This window comes from Bombina bombina, chromosome 4 (genome assembly GCF_027579735.1).
Source record: "Bombina bombina isolate aBomBom1 chromosome 4, aBomBom1.pri, whole genome shotgun sequence".
In the NCBI taxonomy this organism is placed as follows: Eukaryota; Metazoa; Chordata; class Amphibia; order Anura; family Bombinatoridae; genus Bombina; species Bombina bombina.
Window position 1 is genome coordinate 864,105,178 of NC_069502.1, and position 22,694 is coordinate 864,127,871.

General features: G+C 38.7%; 2 protein-coding genes across 3 annotated transcripts in view; one reads left to right on the top strand and one right to left on the bottom strand.

The window, feature by feature from the left end:
- LOC128657333 (gastrula zinc finger protein XlCGF26.1-like) overlaps nt 1–11,751 on the bottom strand; it is an 86,509-nt gene extending 74,758 nt beyond the window's left edge. The window contains exons 1-2 of the mRNA XM_053711639.1: nt 11,627–11,751; nt 8,956–9,113 (exon numbers count right to left, since the gene is read on the bottom strand). Coding sequence (XP_053567614.1) covers nt 8,956–9,007 — 52 coding nt within the window. The 5' untranslated portion in view covers nt 9,008–9,113; nt 11,627–11,751. The remainder of the gene's footprint in view (nt 1–8,955; nt 9,114–11,626) is intronic.
- A 118-nt stretch (nt 11,752–11,869) lies between these two features.
- Nucleotides 11,870–22,694, top strand: part of LOC128657334 (zinc finger protein 614-like) — a 69,095-nt gene continuing 58,270 nt past the window's right edge. For both annotated transcript variants that reach the window (XM_053711640.1, XM_053711641.1), the window contains exons 1-2: nt 11,870–11,977; nt 21,077–21,179. In XM_053711640.1, coding sequence (XP_053567615.1) covers nt 21,093–21,179 — 87 coding nt within the window. In that variant the 5' untranslated portion in view covers nt 11,870–11,977; nt 21,077–21,092. The remainder of the gene's footprint in view (nt 11,978–21,076; nt 21,180–22,694) is intronic.

The window sequence follows — 22,694 nt, forward strand, 5'->3', positions numbered from 1 at the left end:
TCTTGATTTTGTGTCCAATGAAGCTACAATTACTTGTGAGTAATTTCGAAAGTGATACTTTCTAACATTGGTCTGAGTCCAATGGGTCTCCTGCAGGAATACCAAATCAATATTGTGTTTTTTTAGACTGTGCTTAAGGAAGCTTCTTTTAGTAGGGGTATTTAGCCCCTTTGTGTTGTGTGTTAGTAACCTTAGGGCCCCCAATTTCATGGAAAGGGGGAGAAGGAAGGAGAGGCGAGATAGGTAGAGGGGGGAAGAAAAAAAAATGGGAGGAAAGTGGAGTGGGGTAACAGCCGACTGAGATGTGTTACCTGATTATCTGTTATTCCTCTGAAAGCTGGACCCCTACGTGTTGATTGCTTCCAACAAGTTTAAGACAACGCTAAATGTAAAAATCTGAACTTAAATAACCAAGTTGAAAATTTGTATAGATAATGTTCGCAAAATGTACTTATGACAAGAGCGGACCAGAGCTGCTTTTAATATTAAACAGAGACCCAATCGATAGACTGGTTATGTAACCAAAGGTTGATTATTATTATGACATAGTACTGAGTGGTGAAGGGGAGCAGAGTTCTGAAATCTCTACTGTTTGAATGGTTAGAGTGGTCAACAAATAGTATCCGTTTACCAACCTCCAATACCAAGAATTAACTATATAGGGTGTATATGGGGGTCAGGGAAACACATCTCAAGAAAACATTAATAACCTTTGAGTATAGTACAGAGAAAAAAAACGTTCAACTACATTTTATTATCCAACTGCTTAACTCATAACTTTAAACTTTCCACTTGTGGCATCCTAAGGTATCCTGCGACATCTGCTGGGCTAGGTCTATTGATCAAGTCAGACAATCCATATATAAGGTTTAGATCTAATCCTGTTGCATTATCAAGCTATATCTCTCCTGTTTTATCTTGTATCCCCGTTATAATAAAACACTGTGCTGAGCTTTAAAATCAATAAGTCAGAGCTAACATTGCATCATGCTGAGTGAACACTCCCTCACTCCCTTATAGCCATGAAGTTAATGATAGCTTTCTACTTTTACTAATCTGTGACTGTGGAGGAAGAAACCAGTGTTAGAAGAACAACAACCATCTATATTGTACATTATGCATTCTCAAAAATGTATTATCTTATAATATGCTAATTCCTTATGTTTATCTCCTTCACTTATCTGAACATTCTGATTATTGAAGTTACATTTCCAGTAGGAAGATTTTGAGATTATAAATAACATATTCCCACAACTTGCCAAGGATCTGTAATTTAGAGATATGTCTTATTTACCTGGATTATCAGACCTGAAGGCATAACCAGACTTGTGTACAGTGAGAGAACTACATGTTGCAACCAGACCCTGCTTGACAGCTGTCATCTCCTACTTACTTGCCACTTTGTTGTAATTTCTCACTGAATCGCTCACATTAAACTTGAGTCATAATTTGGATATGACACCATGCTCCTTTAACTGATTAACAGATCAAGGGATAAGTGAAAGTCTATGGTTCTACCTTCCGGGTATTTCTAATTCTAGGAGGGAAGGATTGAAGAAAAGAAATAAAAAAAACCACAAAAAAAAAAAACCTGGGTACCTCTGATCTAATATTACCTACTGGATAAGTTCCCTATCTCTAAACTTAATATGATGAGACCTTTCTACTCATACTCCCTACCTGTGGGGGAAATAACTAGTGTTAGAGAGACATCAACAACATAAATTGTACATTGTGCATTTTCAGGAGTGTCATAACTTATAATGTGCCAGATCAATATAGTCTCCTTCTTTACTCATCTGAACAGTCTGATATTAGAGTCATATTTCTAATTAAGATATTTAGTGAATATAGAACACATTTACCCAAGTCTTACTAAAGATCATCTATATGGTAATGTTCCTTTTTTACTTAGAGTATCAGACCGGTAAGTATATCAGAATTCCCAATCAGTTAAAGAACCCCAAATTACTACCTTACCCAACCTAGCGTCTGTCGTCTTCACTCTACTCGTCTTGAGTTAAGGATTGTCAGCAATCAGATCTTTTCTTTTGTAGGATGTAGATGAATGCCCTCTTTTGGGTAGCGGATCCCACCCTGGAGCCGCAACCCATAGACCCTTTGTTATATCTGAGGACGGTGTCTGTGTGAGAGGAAGCATGTGGAGATTCAATGACTTTAACAGATTGATCCCTCTTTCCACATCCGAGATCACATATGACTTATTTTCCTTTTGGAAGAATATTTTGATGGAGAATCCCCATCTATATTTGATTCCTGTTTTTCTTAGGGTCTCGGTTATTGGCATAAACAACCTTCTTCTGGAGAGGGTATGAGCCGATAGATCCTGGTAAAGCTGTTTTTCCTTTTACTTAATCGGGTATATCTTTGTTGCTGAATGCTGCTCTGATGAGCTTTTCTTTGAAGGTGAAATAGTGAAATCAGATGATCACGTATCTGGGCTGATCCGAAGAGGCACTTCTCAGTATGAGCACTCTGTCCATCAATGATTCCAACTCTTGAAAGGTCCCCAGTATAGCCTTGAATAATCCTGTTAGGAAGGGAGATCAGCCATTGTGATCTCTTCCGGGATCCCTCAAACTCTGATATTGTTGCGGCGGGACCTGTCTTCCTGGTCTGCCAGTTTAGCCTCAAGGTCTGCAATCTGTTCGGCTAGGTTTTGTGTATAGGACAGTAAGTTGGCATGGTCTACAGACAGATCTTCTTTTCTTCTTTCTATTAGCTCCGTCCTTTCAACAAGAGCATTAATGTCCCTTTTTAATTCCGATACAGAGCTTTAAATTTCGCTTTTCAGTGAGGCATAGTGAGAGTCCATTTTAGAATAGAGAACTTTAATGGATTTCATTACAGAGTTGTCACTAGCAGCATGTCTTGACAATCCTGGAGGGCCATTTTCTGTATGATATTTGAGGCTAACCAGTGAATCTCTTGATTCTTCATCTGAGCAATCCCTGTCCAATAAGTTTTTACTATGGAAGTGGTCAGCCACCAGTCTTGATAAAAGCCTTTGAGAGGCCGAAACACGTTGACCACTGGTAAGCATATTTTCATTTACTACTTGTATCAAAAACGATCTACACTATTGTACCTTTCTTTTACAGAAGGACCAATCAGGGAATTTCTTACACATTCTTCAAGAGAGTTGAATACTACTAAGATACTCCTTTGGGGAGTTGAATATTCTTGACACACTATACAAGGAGATATAGGACTCTTTCTATAGGACTCTTTTATTGAAGTTTGTCACTCAAAGTTTCAGCGTAACAACGCTTACAAGAGTGACTGAAATAAAATTGCTAATTTTATATTGGATACTTGGGGGATAACGGACATTCTGTTTAAAAACCACCACTGTTTAAATACCTTCACTGACATATTCACTGGCCAGTTTCACGAAGCACTTTGGTTATTACACTGTTTTGGACACTACTAATTTTTAAGTTTTGTATTTTTCCTTTTATTTTTTAATTTTTTACATTTTTATTATTTTTTACTTTTCATCTTTACAATATTAAAAACTTGTTTGAAGGCACAAAGTTGCAGGACACAATTTACTGGACACACTCGCTTTATGTCATTGTTTTTTATTTCATCGATTTATTCATCTCTATTGGACAGAACCTATAAGACACAATATTACTATGTTTCTTGGACATTTGTCTTGGATACTAACATTAACAAGACAGTTAATCATGATCATTGATTCATGAATACTTTGTACACCTTTATGCTTATATGGTCATTGTTTTTAAATTCATGTTTATTGTTTATTAATTACATGCATCCATGGTTTTGTTTTTATGAATTGTAAAACTAGAAATAAATTTTATGTGCTGTAAATTTTATATACTATAATAAGTGTTCAAATGTATAAGTTGTCCGCTATTATCAGACCCTGCCTCCGTCAGGTTAGGTGCTTTGGCTACACTCTCACCATTTGATTATACTGTTTGACAGCTAGGTGTCAATCTTCCAAAGCACAAGGGTCCACTGTTAGAAGGTGCTAGGTGTATACCACTGCATTCGTACCTGACGTGTTAGACCCTCAATAGCCAAGAAATTGCCTTAGTCCTTTCAGTGAGGTGCCTGTTGGATTTTTTCTATGTCCTCCGGTCACATAAATGAGAAAGCAGATTCAGTAACGTCACCGAGCACGGGACCAGCCGTTTTTAGGACCGGAATGCAGGTTATATTCTTCACCCAGGGCCTCACCCGTACTCAGTTCTATCGCGGAGGAAATGGAGTAAAGATGGAGGCCGTTCGCGCCACTCAGCTTGACGCCAATACTGCAAGGCCTTTCCTACTGGTTTTGGTTGTTGGCTCTGGTAAACTTAAAGTGAAGGTAAAGTTTGTTATATCACATTAGTCATGTATACAGATCACCCTAAAATAATGGTACTTTCATTCATCATTTTTTTATATTTTTATTATACACTGAGTTTTCGCCGTTTATAGTTACCTTATTTCAATCGCAAAATTCAACCCGGTGTTTTTTGTTTTTTTTTTTGGCTTGCAGGTCACGTTTTAACAGTAGCCAATTGAAATACTGGCCGTTAGGCGGCCGTCATATTACGTCATTAGTCTCTTGGATGATTTGCGCATGCGTTCCTGAAATGTTATTTGACAATGAAGACAAGCGCACTCCCGTTGCGCGCATGCTTATAGCAAATGTTTGATTTTTGCATGCATTGCAAATGTTTTTTTTTGTTTTTTTAGTAAGACGTAGGGCGCTTTGTTAAAAACTTTGACAATATCTGTGTCTCAAATCCGGAGTGATAGAATTATAACAAGCTTATTGGTGACTGTAGACGACGCTATGCGCATGCGCAATTCGTGGAATCCTAGTGAATGCGCTTTAGAGAGAGCTCTATATGTCAGACTGTCAATACTGATGGGAGGAGTCTGTAACGCACGGTAGGGAAATAAAAAACATGTTTATTAGAAAAATAAATAATTGTTTAGGGCAAAGAAGGTAGCGATTAGATTCTTTAAAATTTGACTAATGTATCTGTATATAGAGAAAGTGAAAACTTTACCTTGACTTTAAGGAGAGCCCTCCAGCTGGTCTGCCTGTTATTTCCAGTGGTCTAGTGGGAGACTGGGATCCGTCTCAGTGGTCGGCTAGTTCTTCTTAAGCCTTCTATAGTTGTGAAGCCACTATCTGTTAGCATAACTGTGGTGGAGGCCTCCCCCTTGTTCCGATCACAAAACTTGTCGCCGGCTATTTATAATCTGTACTGTGCACCTGGGATTAGTGTTTAGGACTAGCCTGGAGCTTTAAATTTTTGCAGCCCCTGCTTTGCTCTATATTATTCATGTTGCTTTTTATACAAAATATTTAACTTTTACACTGTGTATAAAAACTGCAAAAATGTAAAACACAATACTGCTGTGAGAAAACTCAAATATGGCATTGCCCTGTATTAAAAAGCAAAGATACAGCATTCAGCACCTGTAAAAAGGTGAAATATGAGTAAATCTCTAAATAAGAGTAAAGCTCTAAAGAGATCTGCAGGCAGAAGAGGAAAAACAATAATATGGTGAGTAGTGACCATTGTGTTGTAGTTGTGCCCAGCGATTTAATATTCCCAGAGGCAACATTTTTGTTCACTTTCTGCGATACATTTTTTTTAGTGAAAATGTTTCTGCGGGTCCTTTTTAAATAAAAAATGTAATTTTAAATTACGTAGTTACACTAAAGTACCAGTTCAATTGCAATGTGTTGGCTAACTGGAAAATAAAGCAATTTTTAAAGTTTTAGAATATACTGCAGCAGTTGAAAAAATGCATTGCAAATTAGCTGCATACAAAAAAGAAATTGTAAAATTTCTCTTAAATAGATTTGTTTTCCTTTTCTCTTGGTCTAACATAGAAATATAGTAATTAAAAAATGAGCATTGCTCATAAGAACGTCTTACATTACAAAATCACAGCTTTGCAGACAGGGAAAGGCTAGGGGGCAGGTTTGAAAAAAAATCCCTGATAGCCAGTCAACAATCAAAGCACTGCTGCTTTGCAGTGCTACTACATATTTTACAGATACGTCAAACAGCACTTTGCTCTGGATGCATTGTGTTAAGGAAAACGTACACAGTGCAGCCAGAGAACAGCTCTGTTTGAATAGAACAGACTAATGTGGAGCAACGCTGCAAAGTTAAAGCACTTACTGTTCCTGCAGGTGCAGAGTAAAAAGGATGCTGGAGTCGCAATTGTGCAGTAGATGTGACAGCTTTATTTCATCCAATAAAACAGGTTACAATAGTGACAGCCCTTCCATAGTGTACAAGCTTACGCGTTTCGGCAGTTATGCCATAATCATAGCTCCATAGCTAATCATAGCTATGATTACGGCATAACTGCCGAAACGCGTAAGCTTGTACACTATGGAAGGGCTGTCACTATTGTAACCTGTTTTATTGGATGAAATAAAGCTGTCACATCTACTGCACAATTGCGACTCCAGCATCCTTTTTACTCTGCTACTACTAGCCGTTTTTTGGAGTCGGCAGTTGGTTATTTCCAGTTCCTAATTAAGAATTTCCATTCCGGATACTTACGAGGTGGACGAGTGAGGACCTTACGATTGAACATAAGAATCGGGGACTCCTGACCCCCCGCAAGTCGGCTACGGAGGATGACGTCACACCTGTAAGCCGGGTGAGTCATTGCGGCAGCGACCTACGTGATGCTTGTTAGAGCGTGGAGGCTCCAAGCCGAATACACAGACCGGCGACCGCGCAGTGAGTGTTACACCAAACGGCTGCAAACATACAGGTACCCACCACGAGACCTAAAGCCGTGAAGAGGGGGGTAAGTTTCTTTGCATTTGTGCATCCACGCATTATGTGAATTTCACACACAAGTATCCTATAGGATCACCACGGAGGGGTTTGTTTGTTTTTCCCATACTTGGGGGAACGGACTTTCTATGTGTTCCTGCAGGTGTCCCATTCTTTTTGCAGACATGCTGCATTTTCTACGATGACATCTCAGATAACTCATGTTATGCCTTGGGATTCATGTCCCTTTAATGCTAAATAGTGACTGTTATGTATTGTCTCATATGAGGTGAATCTAAAATGACCTATGTCTATGACAGTATAAAGCCGCGGTGGAACCATAACAGTAGGAAACTTTAAGAGAACCCAAGTAAAACCCCTGATTCTAAGGGACACTGGACCCAAATTTTTTTCTTTCATAATTCAGATAGAGCACGTAATTTTAAGCAACTTTCTAATTTACTCCTATTATCATTTTTTTTCTTTGTTCTCTTGCTATCTTTATTTGAAAAAGAAGGCATCTAAGCTTTTTTGGGGTTCAGACCCCGGAACAGCACTGTTTTATTGGTGGATGAATTTATACACCAATCAGCAAGGACAACCCAGGTTGTTCACCAAAAATGGGCCGGCATTTAAACTTACATTCTTGCATTTCAAATAAAGATACCAAGAGAATAAAGAAAATTTGATAATAAGAGTAAATTAGAAAGTTGCTTAAAAATGTCATGCTCTATCTGAACCACGAAAGAAAAATTTGGGTTTTAATACTCCCTATATGTGACCAACAGCAACACATACACCTTATAGTAACTACACAGCTCTGTGTCTATAAACCTTATTAAACGCCTGATTTAGTGCTCCCTGTATGTGACCAACAACACTACATACATATTATAGTAACTACACAGCTCTGTGCCTATAAACCTTATTAAACCCCTGATTTAGTGCTCTCTGTATGTGACCAACAACACTACATACATATTATAGTAACTGCACAGCTCTGTGCCTATAAACATTATTAAACCCCTGATTTAGTGCTCCCTGTATGTGACCAACAGCACCACATACACATTATAGTAACTACACAGCTCTATGCCTATAAAGCTTATTAAACCCCTGATTTAGTGCTTCCTGTATGTGACCAACAACACCACATACACATTATAGTAACTACACAGCTCTGTGCCTATAAACCTTATTAAAATCCTAATTCAGTGCTCCTTGTATGTGACCAACAACACCACATACACATTATAGTAACTACACAGCTCTGTGCTTATAAACCTTATTAAACCCCTGATTTAGTGCTTCCTGTATGTGACCAACAACACCATACACATTATAGTAACTACACAGCTCTGTGCTTATAAACCTTATTAAACCCCTGATGTAGTGCTCCCTGTATGTTAGCAGCATCACCATATACACATTATAGTAACTGCACAGCTTTATGTCTATAAACCTTATTAAACCCCTGATATAGTGCTCCCTGTATGTTACCAGCATCACATACATACACTGCAAACAGTTACCTACCAATCAGAAACTTTTAAGCACAGGGACTAATACAGAGTGTGAGGACTTGATGACAATCTCATCTTTAAAGGGACACTGAACCCAATTTTTTTCTTTTGTGATTCAAATAGAGCATGCAATTTTAAGCAACTTTCTAATTGACTCCTATTATCAAATTGTCTTCATTCTCTTGGTATCTTATTTGAAATGCAAGAATGTAAGTTTAGATGCCGGCCCATTTTTGGTGAACAAACTGGGTTGTTCTTGCTGATTGGTGGAAAAATTCACCCACCAATAAACAAGTGCTTTCCATGGTTCTGAACCAAAAAATAGCTTACATGCCTTCTTTTTCAAATAAAGAAAGCAAGAGAACGAAGAAAAATTGATAATAGGTGTAAATTAGAAAGTTGCTTAAAATCGCATGCTCTATCTGAATCCCCAAAGAAAAAATTTGGGTTCAGTGTCCCTTTAACAACAAGACTATAGTGGGGTTTTTAAACTTTGTTTAGCAGAAACGTCTGTACATTACCAGTATTCTAACCACTATATTCCTTTAAAGCAATCCGATCACTAAGCTTTGTTTTATATTATCCCATTCTGATGACAAAACCAGGTGACATGCACGTGACGTCCTGCTTACCTCCATGTGCATCAGGAAGCTCTGAGCTTTGGTTCTTGGACTTTTCAGACATTGTCTTGTTCAACACAACTCAATCTGTCAGATATTATTATAACATTTCTCCTTTTCCAGCAAACACAGTGATCTGTATTGTATGTGATCTTCACAGTAACAGGAGCCTAAACACACACACAGAGAGAAAGAGGGGTCTCATGTACAAATCATTGTCATAGAGGGAACGTTTTGAATTATTAGATGTCCAACACCTGTATCTGAGCATCATAAACAGACCAGGTCTCAGCAATCACTCTGCTTGGTCACAAAGGGATAAAGTGAATAAAACTGAATTATCAAGGACAGTTAGTAAAATAAATAAATAAACTATTCTAAGTGTACATATATTTATGTCACTAATTACTTTTATCTTTTTATTTCTGAGATATTTGACACCTCAGTATTGAAGCTGTTTTTTTAACAATTTGCACATCTTTGTATTTAAACATAAATTCCAGTGGGGGATTTTGGCGAGTTACCCACACAAATTATATGCTGTTTTTCGGCAAACCAAACACTTTTAGAAACAAACTTTATTTGCATTAATACACAAATATGAAAAAAGCAGTCATACGAAATGCAAAGATTTTTGTGTAATTTTTCTACAACCTACATGACAGAAGTCAACAGTATGTCAATATTATCTTTAAAAATGGCTATACCCACACCCATATAAATATATATATCAAATTATTTTATGTGCTTTATGGTTAGTTTTGCACTACATTGTATTAAGCATGATACTACAGAGCGAAAAATAAAGGCTGATTTACTACAGGGGGTATAACAGTAATTGGTGCTAGTGAAAATAAAACATTTTTAAATAAGCTTTATGAAATTAATAATGGATTTTTCATAACCAGTGTTCTCCACAGAAAATGTTGCCAGCCAGGTGCCATTATGAAGTACCTGGGTGGGGGCAGTGTAATATTTTTTAATATTATATAATTTTCTGCTATCCAAAGCAAAAAATAATTGTATAATTTAACATAAATGTATTTAATTATAATTTGAGCAATAAAAATTGAACATTATTAATATTAGTTAATTTTAGCTTAATATTTTAAAATTTTAGCCGGGTGGTCAGTAAATGCAGGTGAGTGGTACACTCGCTAGAAAGTTCCTGGGGAGAACACTGCATAACCATTGTCACTAATGTCTTCTACATTCCCTGTATCTGCCTCACCCACATGCACCCTCCCCAGCACCTTATATATAGACACTATACACAGAACCTATAGAGAGATCCTCTCTGCATCACATGCACCACACACTGCTATGGCATCTCATGTAGAGATATACAGTACTATAGAGAGGGCCCATATATCTTAAACACACTTCCCCCCAGTACCTTATATATAAACATTTATATATACACTTCCCCCCAGTACTTTATGTTCCCTCAGCTTCACACACAGCAATCTACACACTACCTTATATACAGGAATATAATATACAGAAAGTCTCCCTCTGCCTCACACGAAGCTCCGTCCACAGTACCTTATATATAGATCTATATTATTATAGGCTCTGTCTCACACACATATACAGCCCCTTCCCCAGTACCTTAAAGGGACATGAAACCCACATTTTTACTTTCATGATTCAGAAAGAGCATGTGAATTTAAACAACTTTCCAATTTACTTCTATTTTTTAATTTTCTTCTTTCTCTTGTTATCCTTTGCTGAAAAGTTTATCTAGGAAAGCTCACAAGCAGCAAAGAACCTAGGTTCTAGCTGCTGATTGGTGGCTGCATATATATACGGATTGTCATTGGCTCACCCATGTGTTAATTTAGAAACCAGTAGTGCATTGCTGCTCCTTCAACAAATGATACGAAGATAATGAAGCAAATTTGATAATATAAGTAAACTGGAAAGTTGTATGTTCTACCTAAATCACGAAATAGATTTTTTGGGTTTCATGTGCCTTTAAATATAGATATATAACAAAGAGATTTCCTCTGTTTCACATACACTGCCTCTCCCCTGGAACCTTATATGCAGATCTATATTATTATAAAGATGTTCCCTCTGTCTCACACACACAGCTCCTTCTCAGTTCCTAATATACAGATATATATTATTATAGAAAGGTTGCCGCTGTCTCACAAACAAAACCCCTCCCCAGTATCTTATATACAGATCTATAGTATTATAGAGATGTTCCCTCTGCCTCACACACATCCATTCTGATCCCTATTACCGTATATACAGATGTTTGTTATACAGTGCCTCATATACAGATATAGAGTATATTATTAAAGAAAGGTTTCCTCTGTCTTACACACAAAACCCCTCCCCAGTATATTATATACAGGTCTATATTATTATAGAGAGGTTCACTGTGTCTCTCTCATACACACAACCCCTCCCCTGTAACTTATATACAGATCTATATCATTATAGAGTGGTTCCCTGTGTCTCACACTCACAGTCCCTCCCCTGCATCTTATATACAGATCTAATTATAGAGATGCTCCATCTGCCTCACACATTCATCCTGGTCCCTATTACCTTATATACAGAGGTGTTATTGTGAGGTTCCTACTGCCTCACACACACAGCTCCCTACCCAGTACCTTATATATACAAATATATAATACTATAGAGAGGTCCATCTGCCTCACAAACCTACCAGCAGCTCTCTCACCAGACCCTGCTACTTCATAAACACGCACAAGCCTCTTTTAGTACAGTATATAATACGAGTATATAACAATAATACAACGGTGGCTTTGTTCGTGTTTACCTTTGTGATAGTGATAGTGTAGCAACTAGTTCCGTTCCCGCAGAAGGATCAAATTATGTCGCAGCAGGTCACATGACTGCCGTGATCTCACGAGAAAGAGATTAGAGAACTACTGGAAGTAGCTGGGCGGGAGCTTCCTGTAGCTGTTTGTACTATTTGCTCGATGCCTGAAATCATGTAATTACTGTTGTATGGAACAAGCTGCTGCCGTCTCAGCACTAAATACGGGGTTTTCGTGTAAGTAACTTTCTAGTTGGTGATTTGTCTGTGTATAAAGCACTGGGGAGCTGTTTGAATAGCACAACAAACCTCTCTTTAATAGTGAATATCTCTGTATAAGCTACTGCAGAAGACTTTATGTGAGACAAAGATGAACCACAATATTATATATCTGTATAATGAACTGGGGAGAGAGTTGTGTGTGTGAGACAGAGGGAACCTCTCTTTAATATAAGGGAGGGGGCTGTGCGTGAGGCAGAGGGACCTCTCTATAATATTATATATTTGTTTATAAGGTAACTGGGTAAAATCTGAGTTTAGCGTTTTAAATTATTTTCTCGGCCATATAACAATATTTTACTTCAAAAATTGGTATGGGGATTCAGATGAGGGCTACCAACAATACTGCAATGTTTGTGTCTCCAATAACAATAAGGGGAGCAGTATTTTGGGGTATAAAGTCCCTGTTTTCCCATAGACTTTCCCCAGCCAGCCCTGCTCACCTACATATATTGTATCAAATCCTCAGTCTACAGGTTTTTATTTTATTTCTGCAGGTTTTTATACATTTGTAACTGCTTACTGTACACAGACACTTAAAGGGACACTGAACCCAAATATTTTCTTTTGTGAATCAGATAGACCATGCAATTATAAGCAACTTTCTAATTTACTCCTATTATCAAATTTTCTTCATTCTCTTGGTATCTTTATTTGAAATGCAAGAATGTAAGTTTAGCTGCCAGCCCATTTTTGATGAACAGCCTTAGTAGTTCTTGCTGATTTGTGAATAAATTCACCCACCAATAAACAAGCTCTGTCCAGTGTCTTGAACCAAAAATTAGCTTAGATGTCTTCTTTTTCAAATAAAGATAGCAAGAGAATGAAGAAAAATCGATAATAGAAGTAAATAGGGCTGCAACTAACGATTATTTTCATAATCGATTAATCGGCCGATTATTTTTTCGATTAATCGACTAATCGGATAAAAAATAAATAAATCATTTTTTCCTATATTTTAAATAAAATCCACATACTGAGTGTTATAAATATAAACTTAAGACTAAAACTTTACATTAACACAACTGTTGGTCCAATTTGTTAAGCAGTAGAATTTTTTTTTTTTTTTATAATTAAGCAAAACAAAACCACAAACTGTTTAAAAAGAGGTAGAACTAGTAAGAGGTAGGTAGACTAACACTGTTTATAACATTCTGTTATTCAGTCTTTAAGAAACTTTGCATTGAAATGCAAAAATGTCAACATATTCACATGCTCCTGGCTGAGGCTGGCTCTTTTTGCAGCTATTTTGCCTTCAGCAGAGAAGAGGCGCTCAGATGGTGTTGAGGTGCCTGGGATACATAAGTAGGGTTTTACAAATTTCACCAAGGTGGTCTATTTATCTTTGTTAGCTCTTACCAATGCAAGGGGCTTCTTAATAAAGTAAGCCTGGACTTCATTCTGACATAAAAATATCTTGAATATCTATTTGCAATGGTAAACAACCAGGTTAGGGGGGACAATATCTAGTGCACTCTTAAAATAACAGGTATATACTTACAGAGGTTGAATTTGATACATATCCAATTAATTAAAAATATTAAAAATAAAAAAGGCAAAAGAGCTAAAGACTATATATCAGTAACAGGACACAGCCTTACACATTTATCTATACAGTACATATAATCAGCAATAGCAAGCGATCCACTAAAAATTGTGTAAACAGGTAATAGTGACATTAATTCATATAACAAATGTCATCAATCTAGGGCTAGGTGGAAATAACAAGCTCAGCACTATATCATGCAAAGCATAGTCCCAAATCACTTGATTTAATATAAACAATCCACATTATGACTCCTATTATTTCTGGGTTGCACATAAGTAGGAGTAGTTGTAAACTTAAAAAGAAACTTATAGTGTCCTGAAAAAGTATAGAGTGAGCGTCTGTAGATGTCCTTTAGGCTAAGGGCATAACCATAAAACACAAAACCATGTGCAGGAGCTCATTGGAGTGAAGCAGCTGGTGTCATGCACAGACCAACTAATTGCAAACCGATTAATCGATTATTAGATTCGTTGACAACTATTTTCATAATCGATTATGACGATTAGTTGTTGCAGCTCTAGAAGTAAATTAGAAAGTTGCCTAAAATTGCATGCTCTATCTGAATCATGAAAGATAAATTTTGGGTTAAAGGGACAGTTCACCCAAAAACTTTCTCCCCTTTAAATTATTCCCAATGATCCTTTTTACCTGCTAGAGTGTATTAAATTGGTTGCAAGTAGCTCCTTTACTCATATTTCAGCATTTGAAATAGCTGATTTAGCTTGTGGTTTCCCAACCTATACTGAAAGTTTTGATACTGGCGTATATGCTATTGACAAGCCTAAGTAAATACAGCCAGCAGAAGAGATTACACCCTCAGTGGGGGGCAGGATAGTTAAGTAATAAAATGATAATTTTCCATTGTTCTCTCTATGTATTGAGCTTTGGTGTTCCAGACAAATATAAGATAAGGAAGCAAGTCTGTGTACATGAAAGTGATAACATAATGAGATCTGATATTACATGAAGCTCAACCCATTGTAATAGGCTGTGGTTTCAAAGCACAAAACCAGCTACTTCAGATACACAAATAAACCTGAAAATGCAATTTCTCAAATATTTTATACTCTGCAGTTGGTATAACAAGTCATTTAAAATACATTTATGGAAAAACAATTTTACAGTGTACTGTCCCTTTCAGTGTCCCTTTAAAGCAGCCCTGTCAGTACCAAAAGTACAACCTGCTGAGAAAAGAATGATCACACAGCACAGCCTTAAGGGGCAGCTTGGCACCTGCTCACACAGTCTTAAAAGGGCAGGCACACACAAACGTTAGTGGGTAAACTCACACCACATATAGTCTTAAAGGGAGCAATAACAGTGTGCATACGCATGCATGCACACATCCTTAAAGGGATACTCTGTCTTAAAGGGACAGGGGCACCTGCGCACACACACAGCACTCACAGCCTTTAATGGGACAACTTGCACCACACACACACACACACAGCATTAAAGGAATAGCTCACACCATGCACACCCAGTGCAGCCTTAAAGGGCAGCTCACTTCATGCTCACAGTCTTAAAGAGGCAGGCACAAACCTTTAGTCGGTAAACTCACACCACACGTACAGTCTTAAAGGGAGCGATAACAGTATGCATTTGCATGCAATGCACACACAGCCTTAAAGTGAAGTTCAAGTCCGCTGCTCTCAATTACATAATTCTATTTATCATAATAAAAAACTATAATGTTCATTCATCAAAACTCTCTAAATAATCGCTTACGTTTTATTTTTTAATTTTAATTTACCCTCCGTATTCCCGCAATTGTCCGCCCGACATTGTTTGCCTTTTGATTGACATTTTTTCAGAATTTGATTTCCAATCCCTTCACTTCCCCCGGGGCATCCTGCCCCTTTTTCCCCGCGTCATAACACAGTTTCGCGCATGCATATAACAGCGATTGTCTCGTTTGTCGTCATGCTCGTGCATGACTTGCGCTTGCGTGTTAGCCTTTGTCTCTGGATCCGATACTCTGATCCTGTATGAACTGCGGGAACGGAACAAAAAATTTTACGCATGCGCGAATGAAGACAGGATACGCATGCGCATATCGCATCCGTTCTAGTGCACGAGCATTGAAGTGACGACGTCAGCTTGTTCTTACGATCGCAACGTCAGTTGAGGGAAATAAGGAAGTAGACCGGGGGAGGGGTAAAGGTAAGAAAGAGTGATATAATATATATATATAAATAACTCCGAAATCATATCCATTCTCTGTAAAAAAAAAAAAAAAAAAAAAGTAAGCGACTATTATATTGGGAGGTTAATGTATACATGGGTGGTGCGCAGTTGTTTGAAATTTAACTTCACTTTAAATGGACCCTCTGTCTTAAAGGGACAGTGGCACGTGCACACACATAAACACAGAGCACTCACAGCCTTTAAAGGGACAACTTGCACCATACGCACACAGTCTTTAAGGGACAGACACACAGGCTTTTAAGCACACCAAATTGCACAATGCCTTAAAGGGGCACTCAGTCTTAAAGTGGAAGACACAAAAACAGCCTTTAAAGGGTCAGCTCACACTGCACGCACACAGTTTTAATGGTACAGGTGCACAAACACAGCTCACACAGCCTTAAAGGAACAGATCACATTACGCTTGCACAGTCTTAAAGGCACAGACAAACTCACATTAAACTTTTCTCTTTGTCTAAACAGATATGGAATGTTAGAGATATTTTAGATGGAGTTTGACTCTTCAGTTGTAATGAAGATGCGCTATAACTTACTTTTTAATGTAGCACTGAAATTCGAATACCTCGCGCTCCAGCCACCCACTTCAAAAGTAATATGTTTGTTGAGCTAACAGTTTGAACTGTTCTCCAATCTGTACTCTACAACAAGAGTGCTTTATGTCTAGAGCGCTGATTATTTCAAACCGTTAGCTCAACAAAAATATTAATTTTGAAGTGGGTGGGCCATAGCACAGGGTATTTCAATTTCAGCGCTAGTTATAGCGTATCATCATTACAACTGAAGAGTTTAAACTCCATCTAAAATATCTCTAACATTCCTGTTCTGTTTAGACAAAGGGAAAAGCTCACTATCACTTTAAAGTGAAAGTAAAGTTATACTAATCGTTCATTAGCAATGTAACTTAATTACAAAATAAAGTGTACTTTAATTCATGATTATGTATAGATCGCTTTATAACTCTCTATATTTAGTTATTTCGTTTGCCGAATATTGTCGCCGTTGCTCCACCTGCATAAAAAAATTTCTAATAACAGCGTGACGTTTTCATCCGTATCTAACGGATTGGTTCCCCCATTGGCGTCTAACTCGCCATGATTACCTCCCACTTGTTCTAATGCGCATACGTGAAACCTTTCATTGCATCGCAGACCACTAGCGCGTTCACGGAAGCCGCTAAGTGACTAAACAATGAATCAAAAGATTCATTGCTAGTATGTATCTTTACGGAGAAAGTTAGTTAGAGCATGCGCATAGATTAGCAATCACGAGAACGCGCACGTTGACTTATGCATGTGGCAGGTGGGACAGCAGAAATCAGTTGAATACAGAAACCCGGAAAAGAGTGAGTGGGCAAAGGAAGGGTAATAAAACGGCGATCATAAATATATAAAATATAACATTTCTAACATTTTTATTTAAAAATGAAGTTAGCGACTATAATCTTGGTGACTATATTATACTATAGCAATATTGTCCACTCGAAAAATTTACTTACACTTTAAGGACTGTGTGTATTGTGTGAGGTACGTGCCTTTAAAACTGCTAGCGTAATGTGCTACCTTTAAGGCTGTGTATGCTGTGTTTGTGCACCTGTGGTGTGCCCCTTTAAAGGCTGTGTTTGTGCCTGTCACTTTAAAACTGAGTGCCCATTTAAGGCTTTGCGCATTTGGGTGTGCTTAAAAGCCTGTGTGTGTTGTGTTTATGCACCTGTACCATTAAAACTGTGTGAGTGGTACAACCATATTACCAATGGGGATGTTACTCCCACTAGAATTTAAAAAATAGATAACTAAATGGGAAAACAAGGGTCTATACCGGGTGGCGGATTTCATGGATAAAGGGAAATTGCTGACGTACACACAACTAAGAGATAAAATTAGCCCCAACACATTGCATTGGTTTTTGTACCACCAAATATCACATGCGATACATAAATACAGACAGGGTGTTTCTCCCTCCCCAAACACTACCTTAGAGCAAATTATATTGACACCAGGTAGAAACAAAATAATGATTACAAGACTATACCTGGCTATCCAAGGGGCGAAAAACGTAACAAAGCAGAGGCTACACAATAGATGGGAACAAGATCTAGATATAACATATAATGAAGAAGAATGGAGACAAATATTCTTATCGCTAGGCAAAAGCCTAGTAGGGGCTGACCTTATTGAGAATGCGATCAAAACAGCATACCGATGGTACCTTACACCGCTAAAGACATCACATTTTACCCCACAGAATAATAGATTATGTTATCGAGGCTGTTCAGGGTTAGGTACTTACTTACACATGTGGTGGGAATGCCCGGTGATACAGCCTATATGGGATAAACTAACACAGCTGATTAAGAATTCATTAGATGACTCATTCACACTCTCAGCCGCAAAGGCCCTACTTCACATTCCTCTAGACTCTCTAAATTCGGCCACTAATAAGTGGGTTAATATAATATGTACAGCCACCAGAATATGCATAACTAGGAAGTGGAAGGTGGGAGCGCCAGAATGGTGCGAAATACTTGACAAAATTGAAAATATCTACATTATGTCTGAGTCAGCTGCATGGTTGCAGGGTAACTCAGAAAGCTTCCAAAATATCTGGATCTATTGGATCCTGAGTAGACATGATGGGATTGCCTGGTCTAGAATTATAGAAATCTATATAAGCATAGAGAAAATCTATAAAAAGGTCTCCAAAAATTGTGGCACTGCTCGACGGGAAAGGTTCATAGTTAAAAGTTTGACCTAGTTAAGTGGTCTTTTGTTAGTAGGGGGGGGGGGTGGGAAGGGAGGGGGGGGGGAGAGAATCAAGTGTTGGGGGGGGAATAAAAAATAATAACTATAGGAAAAAAACAGAAAATTGTACAGTGTGCAGAATATATCTTTATATCTAAATGAATAGAAACATATATTATTGAACTGATGCACACTGTGATGTTGTAATGTACTTGTTGTGAAACATCAATAAAAAATATTTCAACTAAAACTGTGTGAGTGTGGTGTGAGCTGACCCTTTAAAGGCTGTTTTTGTGTCTGCCACTTTAAGACTGAGTGCCCCTTTAAGGCATTGTGCATTTTGATGTGCTTAAAAGCCTGTGTGTCTGTCCCTTAAAGACTGTGCATGGTGTGAGCTGTTCCTTTAAGGCTGTGTGCGTGTGGTGCAAGTTGTCCCTTTAAGGTTGTGAGTGCTGTGTGTGCAGGTGCCTCTGTCCCTTTAATATAGTGACCCTTTAAGGCTGTGTGTGCGTTGTATGTGGATGCATACTGTTATCGCGTCCTTTATGACCGTTTGTGTGGTGTGAGTTTACCCACTAAAGGTTGTGTTACCTTCCCTTTTAAGACTGTGAGCATGCAGCAAGCTGCCCTTTAAGGCTGCGCTGTGTGTGCATGGTGTGAGCTGTTCCTTTAACGCTGTGTGCGCGTGATGCAAGTTATCCCTTTAAAGGCTGTGAGTGCTGTGTGTGTGCAGGTGCCCCTGTCCCTTTAAGGCTGGGTGCATACTATTATCACTCCCTTTAAGTTTGTGTGTGTCTGCCCCTTTAAGACTGTGAGAGCAGGCTGAGCTGCCCTTTAAGGCTGCGTTGGGTGTGCATGGTGTGAGCTGTTCCTTTAACGCTGTGTGCATGTGGTGCAGTGGCATATTTAGGTTTGTGCTGCCTTAGGCAACCAAAATACTGCTGCCCCCCCACCTGTGACGTGACCTTTTTTTCCATGGCATTTCCAAAGTAAATGTTCATGTTCAAGTGCGCTTGTGTTTATATGTGTGTACGTGTTTGCGTGTGCGTGTAGTGTGTCAAGTGCTGCCCCCAAAATAATCTGCTAGGCTAGTGCCTTGTTTGCCTAGGCTAAAATACGCCCAGGTGTGGTGCAAGTTGTCCCTTTAAAGGCTGTGAGTGCTCTGTGTGTGTACGTGTCCCTGTCCCTTTAAGACAAAGTGTCCCTTTAAGGCTGAATGCAGATGCATACTGTTATTGCTCCCTTTAAGACCGTGTGTGTGGTGTGACTTTACCCACTAAAGGTTGTGTGTGCCTGCCCCTTTAAGACTGTGTGCAGGTTTCAAGCTGCCCTTCAAGGTTGTGCTGTGTGAACAATACTGTTATCTGACCCTTTAAGACTGTGAGTGTGGTGCATGTTGTTCCTTTAAAGGCTGTGAGTGCTCTGTGTGTATGTGTGTGCACATGCCCCTGTCCCTTTAAGGCTGTGTGTGCATTGCATGCAAATGCATACTGTTATCGCTCCCTTTAAGACTGTACGTGTGGTGTGAGTTTACCCACTAAAGATTTGTGCTTGCCCCTTTAAGACTGTGAGCATGAGGCGAGCTGTGCTGGGTGTGCATGGTGTGAGCTGTTCTTTTAATGCTGTGTGTGTGTGTGTGGTGCAAGTTGTCCCACTAAAGGCTGTGAGTGCTGTGTGTGTGTGCAGGTGCCCCTGTCCCTTTAAGACAGTATCCCTTTAAGGCTGTGTGCGTTGCATGCAGATGCACACTGTTATTGCTCCCTTTAAGACTATATGTGATGTGAGTTTACCCACTAACATTTGTGTATGCCTGCCCCTTTAAGACTGTGTGAGCAGGTGCCAAGCTGCCCTTTAAGGTTTCACTGTGTGAACATTACTGTGATCTGTCCATTTGAGACTGCGTGTGTGTGGTGCTAGTTGACCCTTTAAAGGCTGTGTGGGTTTTTGCCTGCCCCTTTAAGACTGTGTGACCAGGCGGTGAGCTGCCCTTTAAGGCTGGGCTGTGTGATCATTATTTTTTCAGCAGGTGGTACTTTTGGTACTGACAGGGCTGCTTTAAGTGTCTTTGTACAGTAAGCAGTTACAACTGTATAGAAACCTGCAGAAATAAAATACAAACCTGTAGACTGAGGGTTTGATACAATGTATCCATGTAGGTGAGCAGAGCTGGCTGGCTGGGGAAAACTGGGACTTTATACCCCAAACTATGGCTCCCCTTTTTGTTATTGGAGACACAAACATTGCAGTATTGTTGGTAGCCCGCATCTGAATCCCCATACCAATTTTCAAAGTAAAATAATGCGACATGGCCGAGAAAATAATTTAGAAAGCTAAACTCAAATTTTACCGGTACCTGGGAGGGGGTTGTGTATGTGAGAGGCAGAGGGCACAACCTTCGTAAATCGTGTGTGTATATGTGTTAGATATATGTATACATGTATGTGAGGTGTAAATGTTGGTTTATGTATTACATGTGATGTGCAGTTTGTATTTATGCTTCTAGATTATTTTGTATGACCATTATTCCCATATGTGAATTTTCTGTATGTGCCACTGTTGCAGGTCTCGGTGTTAGTCAATGTCACTGACCATGAACAAGATGAAGAAGCTGCCTGAGCAGATCCTGAATCACATCCTGGAGATTCTCTACCTGCTGACTGGAGAGGTAAAACATAACACCACAGTAACCTCCTGCAGTGACTATGTATATTAGTTGCTTAGCTACAAGAGGTAAAAATAGAGAGACCGTAGACGCACTCAACTGAGACAGAACATAAGCTAGAAAAACTTCTGTGCTTGTCCACAAGGCCAATGCCACTCAGGGTGCAGTTTTAGCACACTATGCCTTTCACAGAGAAAAATATCCTGTAGGATATCAGTCTGACCCTGCTCAATAACAGTCCAGCGCCGAAATACCAGGCAGTTCTTCTCTGCACAAGGTTAAAAAAAAAAACCCAGATTTACATTTCAGCCTCCTTTGGGCCTCGTCAGTGAGGTGCAGTTGCATCTCTCTAGGGCATATGTGCAAGGAGTCCACGTCCGGTTTCCCCTTTTTATTCTTAGGGCGACCAAAGAGTAATTTGTATAAAATCATAAAAATAGAGAGACGCACTCAACTGAGACAGAACATAATCTAGAAAAACTTCTGTGCTTGTTCACAAGGCCAGTGCCACTCAGGGTGCAGTCTATTTTTATGTTTGTGTAGAGTTAAAAGGGGAAACTAGACGTGGATTCCTTGCATACATGCCCTAGACCTAGAGAGATGCAACTGCACCTCACTAACAAGGCCCAAGGGAGCCTGAACCATACGTCTGGGGTTTGTTGTTTCTCTTGTTAAAAGAAGAATTTTGTGGTATTTCGGCGCTGGACTGTCATTGACCAGGGTCAGACTGATATACTACAGGATATTTTTCTATGTGAAAGGCATAATGTGCTAAGAGACTGCACCATGAGTGGCACTGGCCTTGTGAACAAGCACAGAAGTTTTTCTAGCTTATGTTCTGTCTCAGTTGAGTGCGTCTCTCTATTTTTATGTTTTTTAGCTACAAGAGGTGATAGAGGCTCGGCGGTAAAGAAAGCCGGTGTTTGTGCGAAAACAAAAATATAGAGTTATTCTGGGAATATTCTGTTGTAGAAATTCACATGAGGAGACAGTTATTTCCCAGCAGCCTTTTGTTATTTGTTCCATCATCCCCATACATAGGCCAGCAATAGACAGCTTATGAAGTGATGTCATGCTTAAGCTAATAAAGAATGAACTGGTATTTATATGGTATAAACATGTAGTCATTTGTGCAGAAGAGGAAGTGATATTGTATAGAATAGCCATAAACATGCGTACATAATATGCCATATATAGATAATACCTGCACATACACTGGCTAGCTGGTTAGTCTGCTCACATCCTGTGCCTGAAAACTTCATTCCATATGTTCTTGTTAATGTATAGATGACATTTTATATTTCTAGTGATTTCTGTATCACTTGGTGCATTTCTTCACATTTGCCTTCAGCATTTTTACTAATATTACTTAGTGACTCAGGTACTTTTATTTTCATTTTCACTCAACAAGTTTAATCGGCTAATGTTATCAACTATCAAAGGGACATTAAGTCAAAATAAAATTTCTCGAAAAAGTTTATTATATGCAGTGAACACAAAGTAGCTTAATATGCCTGT